Source organism: Psittacula echo (assembly GCF_963264785.1).
Source record: "Psittacula echo genome assembly, chromosome: 1".
NCBI lineage: Eukaryota > Metazoa > Chordata > Aves > Psittaciformes > Psittacidae > Psittacula > Psittacula echo.
Genome location: NC_137735.1, coordinates 87234885 through 87248581, shown reverse-complemented (window position 1 = coordinate 87248581; position 13697 = coordinate 87234885). Strand labels below are relative to the sequence as shown.

At 45.6% G+C, this 13697-nt stretch overlaps 1 protein-coding gene across 17 annotated transcripts in view; it reads left to right on the top strand.

Annotated features, from left to right (window-relative positions):
• Positions 1-9808: 9808 nt before the first annotated feature.
• Positions 9809-13697, top strand: part of TNRC6B (trinucleotide repeat containing adaptor 6B) — a 149636-nt gene continuing 145747 nt past the window's right edge. For 6 of the 17 annotated variants that reach the window (XM_080639166.1, XM_080639183.1, XM_080639173.1 and 3 more), the window contains exon 1: positions 10316-10381. Coding sequence is in view for 9 of the 17 variants with exons in the window: in XM_080639162.1 (XP_080495288.1) it covers positions 9954-10035 (82 nt within the window). In the remaining 8 variants the exon portion in view is untranslated. Of the gene's footprint in view, positions 9873-9893; positions 10036-10315; positions 10382-13697 lie in introns of those variants that run through there. The other 11 variants (XM_080639170.1, XM_080639174.1, XM_080639178.1 and 8 more) reach the window with 5 other exon arrangements.

Sequence of the window (13697 nt, the reverse complement as noted above, 5' to 3'; positions counted from 1 at the left end):
TCATGCAACCATTTCCTTAGTTATCCTTAATCTCCTACCAGAAATTCTTTCCCTTGGCTTGCAGTCTCCTTGTGCTGAGCACTTGCACTACAGAAACAGAAAATAGCAAATCTAAACAAAGTGGGATCATTTATAGCTGTCTTGCTAAGTGCACAACACATCTGCAGGAGGATCAATTGCTCTGATTTAGCATGGCCATTAGGAACATTTTGCTGCACTGAAAGGAAGAAAATGGCTCTGTTTAGTGTCCTGAGGTATAACTGTAATAATCATAGACATTAGAAATGGAAAAGGCCACTAGGTCGTCTGGTCCATTGCCTCAGTACAATGCAAGGCAGTTCACCAATGTACCTTTTCTGGGACTTGGTAAATTATTCTACCACTTGTTTGAGATTCTCCTTCACAGTCTAATAAATCTCATAGCAAGGAAGTTAAAAAATAACTTTTTGGAGATGTACAGTAGGTAGACATTCAGGCATTGCCCTGAAATAATGACCTGTCTCCTGGTTTATCAAAGCGTCTGCCATTGCCCTTTCACAATGAGGACACTGCAATATATTCACTTCCTTTGTTCTGTATTTATGACTGCAGCATTTCAATAAATCAAAAGTTTTCTGGAAGAAAAGGTTGGAACAGTCGTTACTGGTTTCTCACAATTTCCAAACCGCTTTTAAAGATGCTAATTCAGCTGTACAGCTAGTTACGCTTCTGTAAATCCAGATTAATTTCCCTGCACCCAATGGGGTTACACTGGATTTAGGCTGGATTTACACTGGAGTTACTGACAGCACAGTATGACCAACAGCTTCCTCTTTGCATCCAAAGAGACAGACTCACCAGAACAAAGAGAGAGACAGACAAGCACAGGCGCCAACTACAGATGCTGTACCCTGCAGCCAAAAGGAGGGTGTTGTTCCAGGCAGGCTCCATCTTGTTTCAAAATCGTCCACCTAAGTAGTGCTTGCAATAAGTAAGTGGGAATTCAGCTATGCACAGCAGTGTTTGTTAACACAAGAACACCCTTGGAAAAGCTGTAAGGTCTTTGCATTGAGTATTGCTGCAAAAGCAATTGCTGCATGAGGCGGTCTTCTGGAGGAGTTGGGCTCCCTTGATAAATACAGCCTCCCTGTCTTCTTGAACACAGCCCTAGTCTTGAATGTCTTGGAAGAGTAGCTTAAATGTATATTTGCCATGCTCTTTGTGCACTAGCACTACTTGGTGGAAACAGGACCATAGGTTACAATATATATGAAGGCTGGTTTAGACTCTGTAAGATCATTAATGATGGTAAGGAATCCAGCAGCAGAAATCAAGTGTGGTCCACGCAGTGTCAGCAAACAGACTAGACCTGAACTGCTGAGAGCTCTTGAGAAGGAAAGTCTTTCTTTTCAGCAAGGTCCTTGAATCCAGAACAGCAGTCATAAAAGAAAAAACATTTCGCTCTTTCAGGGAAAAAACAAAGCAGCACAAAAGAGAATGCAAGCCCAACAAACTGTTGACTTTCCTCTAGCAATTTCAGAGTTGCTTTAGGGCAGGATTAGGAGGAAAACCCCAGGATTTTTCCTTGCTCTCTCCCAAGTGAGGGAGAGAGAACGCGGTGTTTTGAGAGGGGACATTTGCACATGATGAAATCCACTGGAATCTTGATTACCTTACCTTCCTCATACAAAAACAAAATGGCACAGTAGGCCAAACACTGCTGTAGCCCCTGAGCAAATGAGTCTTCCTCCATCTGTTCCTGGCGCAGTTTATCAGTTCCTCCCAAGACTGCTCCCAGGAGTCAGCCTAAGTGCTTTGCCCACACAGCCCCACCTCAACCTCCCAGCAGCTGATCCCGTGGCAGCCACAGGGAAGCTGCTGGCAGATTTCCACCAAGGAGGTGACACAGAAAGCTGTACTCACAAACCTGAACTGATTTTGCTGCCAACCATTGCAGAAGCAGAGCTGGGACAGAGAGTGAGTCATGGGGTTTGCAAGTAGTCAGGTTTGAGTAAGGAAGAAAGAGCATGGCCCACCCAGCTTTGCTGTTCTTTGTTCCTGCAGCTGCCAGAGGCAGTCATGGGAATGCTGCTGCTGCTGCCTTCCTCTGGGCTCACCCCACCTCACGTGAGGTGACCCTGGCCATTTTCCTGCACAGCTCTTCCTCCTGGAGCTCATAGCCATAGTGGTGTACCTCTCCACACAGCTATGGGTCTTTGCCAGGGACTCCCTGCAGCTGATCAGGGATAATGCAAGGGCAAGGAGAAGCCTGCAGCTGATGAGAGCTCTGTGTGAGGGACAAAATACACCCTTTTGTGAGCAATGCTAGCTCTAGATCCAAGAAACCTCCCATATAGCTTCCCACTCCCTGGTATATAACATCTTCCCCACATTTTTCCCACCACCATCCTCATTCTGCTTTGCATTGAGATTTTCAGTAACTTTGGTTTGGGTTTTCTTTTCTATTTTTTTTTTTACCTATCACAGTTTTATGCTGGTTTTCTCCTCCATCTTTCTTAAGATGCTCCTTTCTCTAGTTAACTCTTCCTGTCCTTGCATCCCGGCACGATGGGCTCTTTTGCAGGTGTCAGTGTCCTGGCTTCAGCTACAGCAGTCAGTTAGCAGTCCAGGTAAACACTTGGGGATGGGTTTTTTTTGGGTTTTGTTTGGTTTGGAGTTTGGAATTTTTTTTAATAAAGAAATGTAACTCATGCTTCCCCATCAAACACCAGCTTAGGAAATTTTCAGAAGAAAAGGAAGCCCGTGAAGGGGGAATAATACAAGCACCATCTAAAGTGTGGGAGTTTAATCAGCCAAATTGTAGCTCCAAATCCCTAATCAAAACTGACACTAATCTTTGTATGGTTTTCTTTTTCACCTGGGCTCCCTGAAGGAGACACAATTTCCCATCCCCTAGAAAAAGAAACTGGTTCCATCTCGCCAAGTTTTCTGGCCAGCGTTCTGCACACTCCACCATCCAATCCTACAGTAACTCTTCCATTTTCCCCTGCTCTCCAGGCTCTGCTCCCTGTTTTATCACAGGTTTTTCTTGTAGAGTGCTAGTCCTGCTCCCTGTCTGTCCCCAGCTCACGAGACCAGCACTGTGCTGGTGGTACTGCTTTCAGTCCTGCTGACAAGCACTGTGCTTTTTTGCTATGGACAGCCTCACTTCCACAGACTAAGGAGCAATGGCAGCCATCCGGCTTGCTTTGATCTCATTAATAATAAAGGAGAATGGGAGCCATTTGAATATGAGGAAAAAGCTTGAGTTAAAAAATTAAACAGCATACCCAATTAATTAGAACCACAGCAAAGCCTTGGTAAGCTGCCATCCTAAATTACTATACAACTACAACTGCCAGAAAATAATAATGAAAAAAATATTTGTATGCTCTTGCTGTCCTAATAAGAGTTTGGGATACAAGGACAGGTGGGAGCTTTCCCCACTATTGATTATTCACGTGTGATATTATGAGATGTAGGTTCCTTATTCCCTTCTTGCAAGTGTAGGGGCATATATACACCCATAGCTCCCGTGGCACAGGGAAGGAGCTGGCAGGTTATGCCCAGTCATCTGCTTTCTTCCAAACTTGATTTTTCCGTTTTGATGGGGCTGGGTGACATAAACTGGTACATAAATGACCATGAAACTGGCTAACTTGTGAGAAATAAAAACTCCGGCGTAGATCTAAACCTTGGAAAATGGAGGAAGTGCCTGTAGCAGGTTACCCTATGTCTAACTGTAAAATTCTAAGCTGTCTTGATGATGAAGGTGGACTTGTGACAGTAAAATACAGTAATTGCTTTCACATAGCTACACTTCAGTTTTCGTTTAGGTTCAGCTAAAGGTGACTCCAGACAGTTTTGCACAGGCTGCTGTTGATGTGGAGTATCACAGCTCTAACCCAGTTGTTGAATGGGGAGGTTAAAAGGTAAATAAAATCTTGTCTGAAGAGCTGCATGACCTCTACCCTCAGCAGAACTGCTCCAGTCCTAGATAATAATTCCTGTGTGCACGCTGGTTCACTTTCAGCACTGAAAACACAATGCAGGCATCTTCCTCTGCCGACAGAGTGAAAAAAATGAAGGGAAAAGAAAAGATTGTTTGGGTAAAAAATACCATACCATTCAAAGCATTTTTCCTAATTGTCCTTTTTTCATTAAAAAAACCCACATGTTAATGCTGAAAATGGCAATATTTAAAATAGCTTCAAGAAATGTTAATGAAGCATTGTTTTAATTTTGCCTCCAGGAAAAAAAAAACAAAGTACTATTATAAATTGTTCTCCATTTAAAATCACTGCCATCATATTAGTAATTTCTTCCCTTCAGCTGTGGGCTGACAACCATCTCTTCTCCCCTCTTCCTCCAACAGTATTATGTGAGCATCACAGCACAACAAACTGAAACTTCTGCTAAGCACTTTGCCCAAGACATGCATAAACTGCTCTTGTTTCTATTGCAACTGCATGTCTTTCCTGGGTATGACACATAAAAGTAGGTTATGTCAAAATAAGCCTATTATATTAAGAACAGTTATAGATGTGGAGATGTCTGTCTGGGGCGTAAAGCTCAGATCCTGAACACCAGCTGTCATTAAAAATACTTTTTTACTTTTTCTTTTTTAAAAAAGCAGGAATGTTAGCACGAAGCACCTGACCAACCTACAAATTTGAAAATTACATTTTACATTTATCTCCCTAATTTTCTCCCGCTATTTCATTTAATTCTAGTATTCATTACCTTTTTTCTCCACTTTTTTTCCTTAAATTGCTCTTTTCTGTTTGTTCACTGCTGTTATAGGTGACCTAGAAAGAAAAAATTGTGTTGAAATCTGTTCCTCTTCTCTATTTTAAATACAAATCCTTTTTTCCTATCCCCATTTTTACAGCTCCCAGGCATATGAAGTATTCCTGCCCCTCTCTCTTGCTTGTTCCCTGAAAAGCTGTGTAAAGGATGCAGGGGAATGGTTGAGAAATCTTCTCACCACTCAGCTGAAGGAACGGGCAATGCTGAATCCTTAGCAGATATTGTTCTGAAAGTAGTTATTAGGATAAGTACTTTTAAATAAGAATAATTGATAAGCTAAACAGTATCAAAATGTTTCCAAATATTTGTGATTTATTCCTTTGGCATTTGATGTTATGCCTGCTGAAACATACTGAAGTCTTCTAGGAAAAGGACAGATAAAAAGACAGCTTTCAGGGGACAGAAATAAGCAAGAGAATAATCCAATCAGCCTGTCTTTATATATAACAAGAGAACATAAATTCTTCTATTACTTTTGTACAAATCATCTTTTTAACAACAGCCATCTTTTCCAGTGCTGTCTGCATTTAGTCACAGATAAAGTACAGCTTTATACTGTATGCTAAACAGCACATTTCATGCCAGAGCATTTAAACATAATGCACACAAACAGCATCAGCATACATTTTACTGTGGCTTTCCAAGAAGTAACCATCTTAATGGCAATGCAGGTAACTAACCAGTTACTTTCTGTGCCCACTAGATAGCTGCTGCTTAAAGCAGCTGAAGTAGCTGTTGAAAAACCCTGAAGCAGAAAAAAGACAGGGTTAGCCTTTTTTCAGTATCAGTAAATATTGAAAAGGCTGGTTTTCAGTACTAGTAGCTTTTAGTGTCCATGTACCTCAGTGAATTATCCAGAGTTCATTGAGCTACATTAATTCAAAAAGCCTAACAACCCTATAAAAAGAAGATGTTATGGCACTGTTGGAAATAATAAACCAGGATCAGATCTGACCCCCCTGACTTTCAACTATGAATATCCAAGCAGCAACTAAAGCTGCCGCTTTGATATTTGGAGTTCACTGTCGTGAACTGTGAAAGCAATTCTATAGTGTTTTGTCCCCTCTCATTCCAGCTTTCAGAATTGTCCCAGCTGGACACACTCCTTATTTAGAGAAGTCCATGCACGCAGTCTTTTCCTGTACTGTGTATTCCTGTCAGGTGCAGTTTTATTTGTCTCTCTGGTAGCACAGGTAAACTTAATTTTAAAAACGAAGAGGCAATGTATTTTCACAGCACAAGGAGGTGAGATTGGAATAGTCCAAAGGTTGTGGAATTGACCCCAACACTGAAGTGTGTCTGTCTCCCAGGCTGCAGTCCCTGTGAGGTTGGATCCTTCAAGACATTTGCAGGCAGGGTCCCAGCCTGCTTCTGCCGAAGCCAAAGGGAGCACATTCATACTGCAGTGTATGTTCCCCTGAGCTTCAATGGTCTTTCACATCACTTCTCCACTGCAGAGGAAAAATCCTCCAAAAGCCCTCATCCCAAAGAAGCCAACCTTTCCCAGCACCTGGAAATGCACCCCAGTGGTAGTGTAACACTGACATCCAGTGGATGAAGATATGCAATTTCACACTTTCGGGCAGAAGCGGCAATGCGGGAAGTATGAAAAAAAGAGGCAGAACTATTTTGTTCATAAAAGTTTGGCCTTTGTGAGAGCCAGGAACTAGCCTGGGATTCCCCCCAAACCCACAAGTGACCCTGGGTGGGAACTTCTGTGTCATCCATTATAATTTCAGACAAACCAACAAAATCTGCTTGCTTTCTACAGGTCAAATTTGTTCTGCTATGCGAAACTACAGGGATGATGAAGCGTGGTATTTTTGCTCCTCTGAAAATGTCTGGTTTCCTAGGCTTATCCTAAATCACACTGCTTCATGTTGCTTTCCATGTCCTGCCACAAGTGCATCAAACTCTGAGCAAAACAGATGAATCTGCAAAAGAACACCAGTAGGGGGGAAAGGAAATCTAAAAAGGAAAAATAATTTTTGTTTTACTTATAACAAAGTCAGCATTTTGAATGTGTCCTTCTCTCACAGTGCATGCAATCTGTACTCTCAGTATATTAGTGATTTCTGCTTACAACAAGAAAAATACACGTGGATATAGACAGGATATAGATAGTTCCTCAGTTAATAAAAAATGAGGAACAGAAGTGAGTTGCATCCCCAGTTTATACTACTATTTCATATTGACTTACACAGTGGCTTTTGCATTCCTTAAAGCACTACAGTAACAAGGATGTATATACCTGCTATAAAGTCTTATTCATATTAAGAGGGTTCTTTCCCCCACCAATCAATGCAAAAATCAATTACTATTGCTGAATGGGGAAGCCATCAAACGATTCACTGCTCTTTACTGACTTGCATAGCCTGGGTTCACGTGGATCTTGCCTGCTGTCCCTGCCAGCAATACATATTGTTTGGCTGTGCTGGCAGCTGTCCCTCCTGGTGATGACTAACCTGTGAAGAGCTCTATGGCTCTTCCAAGGCAGACTGTGTTTTCACTGAACACCCATAGACCTGTTCACCAATGTGACAGGCACATCATATCTCTACAGTTCTCTCTTTGGCACCAAACAGTATTTTCAGCTGCCCTGCTATTCTGCTGATCGGGTTCTAACAGGATTCTCCGGAGGAGATCAAAGGAAAACATGGCACTGGCATGCAGCCCCGGATAAGGTCAGGAAGTGACAGCCATTAAGATAACAGAAGTCTTCAAAAATACCGAAGAATAAGGAGAATAAGCATAAAATTTGGTACAGCAAGGGTACCCTCTCTCTCCTCCTAGTTTAACCTCCACATACTTCTGTTATTCCATGTATTCCTCTTGGTGCTTTCGCTCCCTGTTTCAGACTTCCAAGCTCCTCTGGCCATGCTCTTCTGCTCTGCCAATACTAAACTCTTTGTCCCATGTGGGTCCTGCTTATACATCTTCCATTTCTGCATCTTCCATTTTCTTCCCTTTCTGAGATCCGGCAGCTCTGTCCCACGCCTGCTCTCCAGGCCCTTCCAGCCCCAGGCTAACACTTCTGCACCTCACCCCTGGCTTCACATCACCTCCCAATATACCTCTTTACAGCAAGGGTGGTAAAATACAGGCACAGGTTGACCAGAGAGGTGGTAGATGTGCCATTCCTAGAGACATTCAATGCCAGGCTGGATGTGCCTCTGGGCAACCTTATCTAGTTGATGATGTCCTTGCTCATTGCAGGGGGTTGGACTAGATGGCCTTCCAACCTAAACTATTCTATGATTCCCAGGTAAGTGTTCCCAGACCAGCCCCCGCCTCAGCCTCCCACTGGCACATCCCTGCAGCCCTGTTTCTGGCTCTGCCCACTCCATAGAAACTGACGATCAGTGTTTATTTTTAACAGTTATGTTTATGAATGATACTGTAGTCACTGCAAAACTCACAGCTTCCATCTGAAAATTTTAAGTCATTTTCAGCCCAGAGAGCCTGCACAACAAAGAGACTGTAGATATTCTAGACCAAACTACCTGGAGCACCACAGCCTACAAAGCATTATCCCTTATTCCAAAGGAAAACACAGCTGGCTGTGAGAGCATGAAGGACAAAACACCGCATCGTGGGAGCTGACAGCTAAGCTCCTCTCAGCCCTAATGAACCCCAGACTCCACCCAGGACTTATAAAGCCCTTGTTGGCTGGGTAATCAGCACAGCCTGGATCACCGGCTACCCCTAGGCCGCCCTGGGGCCCCGGGGACCACCCTGCTCAGCGAATGGCAAAGCCCTGAGGGAGTAGGGATTGCAGCCTTTCAGTAATCCAAAGCGGCTGCGAGAAAGATGGAGGACTATTTCCCAGGGCTTGTTGCAATAGGATATGGGGTGATGGTTTTAAACTAGAAGGAGATTCAGTATGGATGTGAGGAATAAATCTTTTACAGTGGTAAAACACTGGCACAGGCTGCCCAAAGAGGTGGTGGGTGCCCCATCCCTGGAGACATTCAAGGCCAGGCTGGATGTGGTTCTGGGCAATCCGGTCTAGTTATAAACTCGCTTTTTCAGATGTCTCTGCTCATTGCAGAAGGGTTGTACTGCATGATTTTTGAAGGTCCCTTCCAACCCAAACCATCCTATGAAGGCCAGCAGGACGTGAACCATCAGCCTCCACATCGCTGCGTTCCCGCACGTCCCTGTGGGGACACAGACGGCGCCTCACACAGCAAAGCGAGTGGTCGAACCCCGCCGCCACCATCGTGCGTTTTGACACAGAGCTCCCCCCCCACCTCCGCCTTCCCGTCACCCTCTAACGGCCGCTGCGGCGCCTCGCGGGCCCCCCTCACGTGCGCAACTGCACGGGCCACGTGGGGCCCGGCGGGCACGCAGTGTGGCCCCGCCTCGCCGTCGCGTTACAGGCAGATTGACAGTGAAACCAGCCAAAGGCACCACCTCCTTCTCCTCCCCCGCGCGGCCATCCCTCCTCCCCTCCGCCTACGATTAGCTGTGTCATCCAGCGGGTGACACCGGGGGCGGTTGCCAGTTGGCTGTGGAGGCGGCCGCCTCCTGCCAATGGCCTCGCCAGCCGCATGACTGACACCTCCCCTGTCCAATAGTTCCTTCAGGGCAGGCGTGCCAGTGAAGGGAAGGGGGGAGCAATGGGAAAACGTCGTTGGGGACGGTCGGGAATGTGGCGTTGTTGCAGTTCCGCTGCGGCGGTGCCTGGCGCCGTTGAGCGGCGATAGCCGCGGCCGTCCTCGTTATCCAGAGTGCCTATCGCAGAGCTCCGCCCTTGGGGCCGTCTAATGAAGTTGACACACTGACGTAGCCTCCCCTCCCGCCGCGGCTGAGGAGGGCCTCAAGGAGAGCCGCTCGGTGGGCGGGTCTTGGAGCTGTTGCGGTGTAACGGGCACATCCCCTGTCCAATGGCTTCCGAGGGTGCAACCCGCAGCCCAATCCGTAAAGCGGAAGGGCGGGGCAAATAGGGGCGGGCGAGCGGGTGCCCCATTTAAGGGGCAAATCTCGCAGCCGACTGGCAGAAAGGAAGAAGGGGTGCGAGGCGGTGAGGGTTGTGAAGGGGGCAAGGTCAACCGATGACAGTCACCAAGTGCAGCCAATCGGTGAGGGTGTAGTGACGCCACAGCCCAATCAGAAGCGCCGGCAGGCGGGTGCTCCGCTGTGATTGACGTGGGCCGCGGCTAATGGGCGGAGAGATCCCGGCGGCTCTTCCCAATGGGCAGCGTGTAGGGGGCGGAAAGGGGAGCGGAGGGCGAAGACGAGCAGGTTGGGAAGCCAATCAGCGCGGGGGTCGGGGGGGCGCCGTCCAATGGGCGGCGCGAGGGGCGGTGCGGGGGCGTGTCTCGGTGTGTTTGGGTTCGTGCTGCTCGGGGGAGGGAGACGGCGGCGAGGAAAGTTTTTTTTTTTTCTTTTAGTTTTTTTTTCTTTTTTTTTTTTTTTTTTTTTTTTTCCCTTCCTCCCCCCCTGTGTGTTTCGGGAGGGGGGAGGGGAGGGCGCTTCACGCTGCTTCTTCGTGCTTGTTTCCCGGGTTCGTGTTTCCCGGGCAGGCGGGCCGGGCCGCCACGGCACTGAGAAGAAGGGGGCTCAAGCGTACCGCGGCGGCGCCTCAGCGGTAAGTTCGGGACAGGCTCCCCCCATTCCCCCTCCCTCTGCCCCCGAGCGGGCCGCGAGCCTCACTCCGTCCCTGTTTTCTTCCTTCTCTCCCTCAGCGCCCTTCCCGCCCTCAGGACCCTCCCGCCGCCTCTAAGGGGGCCTTTGGCGCCGAGCGCGCACGCCCCCATCCCACCCCCCGAGCTGCAGTGCTATGGGGGGGGCGGGAGGGGCCCCGAGCGGCGGCTCAAGGGCGCTACCCCAGCGACGCCGGGGCTGCTGCTGTTGCTGCTCACCCGCCATCTCCACCGCGGCGAGCGCTTGTCCCGGGGCAGAGCCGGGCTCGCACCGCCCCCTCCCCGCTGCCGAAGGTGTCCCCCGTCCGCTTCCCCCTCCGGTTTTCCCGATAGGGCCCCGTCGGGACGCCCGTGCGACCCTAAGGCCGCTCCCCGAAGCCGTGGTGCGCAGCGCCGTGCGCTCGGCTGGCTGCCGAGCCCCGGGAAGAGCCGCCCGTACGACAGCTCGCCCAGGCCGGCAAAGCGTACAACGGCGGAAGGGCTCCGAGGAGCCTTTTTGCGGCTGGGGTTGAAAAGTGCTTTGGTGTGGCGTGGGGACAATGTTGAGGTTACGTTGATGCCGCTACAAACAGTGCTGGATATGTTGAACATGATGCTAGTTAAAATGCGCGTATGGGGGTGGGAGGGAGGAGTGACCAGGCTCAGAGGTGTGTCCTAGGCAAGGGGATAGAAGAAAAAAGTTTCCCCAGCTGTTTGTAGCAAAATGAGCGAGTGTTTGTTTCTGGAGACAGTTCACCGGTTGTGGGTAACGCTGCTTGTAGCATGGTATCTCTCAAGCTCAAATCTTGCTGCGTGAAAATGCATGTAGGAGTGTTTACTACAGGGTACAACTGAGGCTTGTTGAATAAAACCAAGTTTCAACGAAGTGTTTTCCTAGCCAAAACAGACGTGCTGGCTACTGTAAACGGTACTTCGTTTTCTCCTGTTTAACATTTCACTAACATTAAGAATATTTGTTGAGATATCTCCATAAAGTTAACTTTTTTTTGCAATCCATAATATTACATTTAATCATGATTTCTTAGATTTCAGTGTTGTGTTTTCAGCCCCTTCAAAAACTCTGAATCTTCCTGAGAAAGAGGTAGGTAGATCTTTGGAGTTTGTATTGGTCCTTCTTTGAAAAGTCTGGTTCACTTAGTATTTTTCAGTAATACTGCTACCCAGATGAGTTGGGTTTTAGTTTCTATTAGTAGCGTTGCAGAGGTAATACCTTAGATTTGTGGGGTTATTAAATCTGCACACAAATTCAGCTAACTTTGTAGTTTGCCTGCGCTGAAGTTCTTCAACAGTTCCCTCATCTCCCATGGTGGCTCTCTCTGATGGCACGTGCGGCTAGTGAGAAGTTGGGTGGTCTATGCTTTCATCTGCTGCATTAGCTGGGATCTTGAATTTAAGGATAAGGTCAAGTTTTATTATGTTATCCATAGTTAGTGCCAGGACAGCCATGTAGGTGTATCTCAAGGAGTGGTTTGTTAAAGGTGACTTTTCAACTGTGTTTAACTAACCTGCAGGTAAAACTAATCAATTCTGCAGGGAAGAAATCACTCCTGCAAAAACTTAGGGCTGAGGAAGGGGGAACAGAGCTCACAGTGTGTGTTAGCTTTTCTGCTGTGAAGTTCTAGGAGCAACAAGGTGTAGGCACATCTTTCTGTGTGTTAACTAGGTGAGGCTATCACAACACCTTTTCCTTTCATCTTGGTAAGCTATACTGTGTGTAAATGAGTATAGATTTAATGAGTATGCATTTTTATGTAAAACAATACAAACGTAGAGAATTAGCTCAGAAGTTTCAGTGGAAATTGATAAAATTCTAATGGGCATCCTTCATTAGTGAGCTTGGTCTTGGTTTCTGTTTTCTCATAATGTTGTTACTTGGATGCTAATAAAGGGAATCACTTGTGTAATGTGGAAGTCCTGGAAAAAACCCCAAAACTTCATAAAACAGTCATTGTGTCTTTGTTAGACAGTCTAGCAGCTGTATAGCTGCTAATTTAGCTGGAAATCTAATCCTTCATTTAAATGATTACCTCAAATGTTTGGAAATAAAAATCTTGAAACTGTGAATCACAAAAAAAAAAAAAGCTTCATTTACCCAAGTTTGTGTGTCTGAATAGTCCAGTAAAACATTTAGGTAGGACGTATGTTATGGCTTTGCTTGGTGATGTGTGTTTGATCATTAAAACTTGAAGTTGGAGGATGATTTGAAGGGGAGAGAACTTCAGGAGAGAATTTTTCATAGTTCTGAGGTAGTGTGTTTTACCTTAGATCTGCCTCCTGTCATAGAAAGTAGGAAACTAGAAATAGACATGTTTTGCAGAAGAAATGCATAATATACATCATATATAGAGATATCTGTCTAGAGCAATGGGATGAATAGCTGCATCCAGAATGACAGAAAGAATTGGACTACAGAATAAGCAATTTGAAAATATGTTCTAATGTGTTTGTTCTTGTATATTTTTGAGTGGTTTCCCCCCCAACCAGTAAAACTGGTGTATTTCTGCTCACAGAGATTGGATTTACAATTAAGCAGTATGAACTGGAGATCATAGAAGAAGTATAAGGAGCTTAGTTATTGACTTGAATGAGTTTATTAGTAGTCCACTTAATGGTTCAGTTACTTCATTCTCCATTTTCTGCAGAATGCCTGGATGCAAAGTCTCTTGTCATAGTCACTTACTGCCATTATCGTGTTTATTTTCTTAGAATGTCTTTTTATATATAGATATTTTCTGGTTTGTGCAATAATAGTAATAATAACAATGAACAGTCATTTTCCAGCTTCTTTGCAATGGCTTTCCGCAGTAATTGCTCTCTAGTGCTGCTATTAGATTCACGAATTCTGTCTATACTGAAGATTTACAAATGCTGCAATACCTCTACTTACAGTGTATCTCACAGCGTACAGCTATTCAGCTCCTTATTATTAGATTTTATTTTTCACTCAGCCTTTTTCTGTGTGTAATTTCTGGATCAGTAAATGTGTCATTGTGAAGAACTGGGGTTGTTTGCTTTCATAGGACTAATTAAGTATATTTAGCATGTAGAGAAGGGGGAAGTGCCTCATATTAGCAAATATATACCAGTGATTTTCTTTTAGCTTACAAGATTTTTGTTGTCTCGGTGCTTATAAAAATATGTTGGCCTGAATTATCTCTGGACTTGCTTTTAATGATGCATTTGTTGCAATTTCAGAAATTTTACTTGTGAAATGTTATACTATCTTGGGCAAAGAATAGCAAGAAGATGTCAATCTAATGT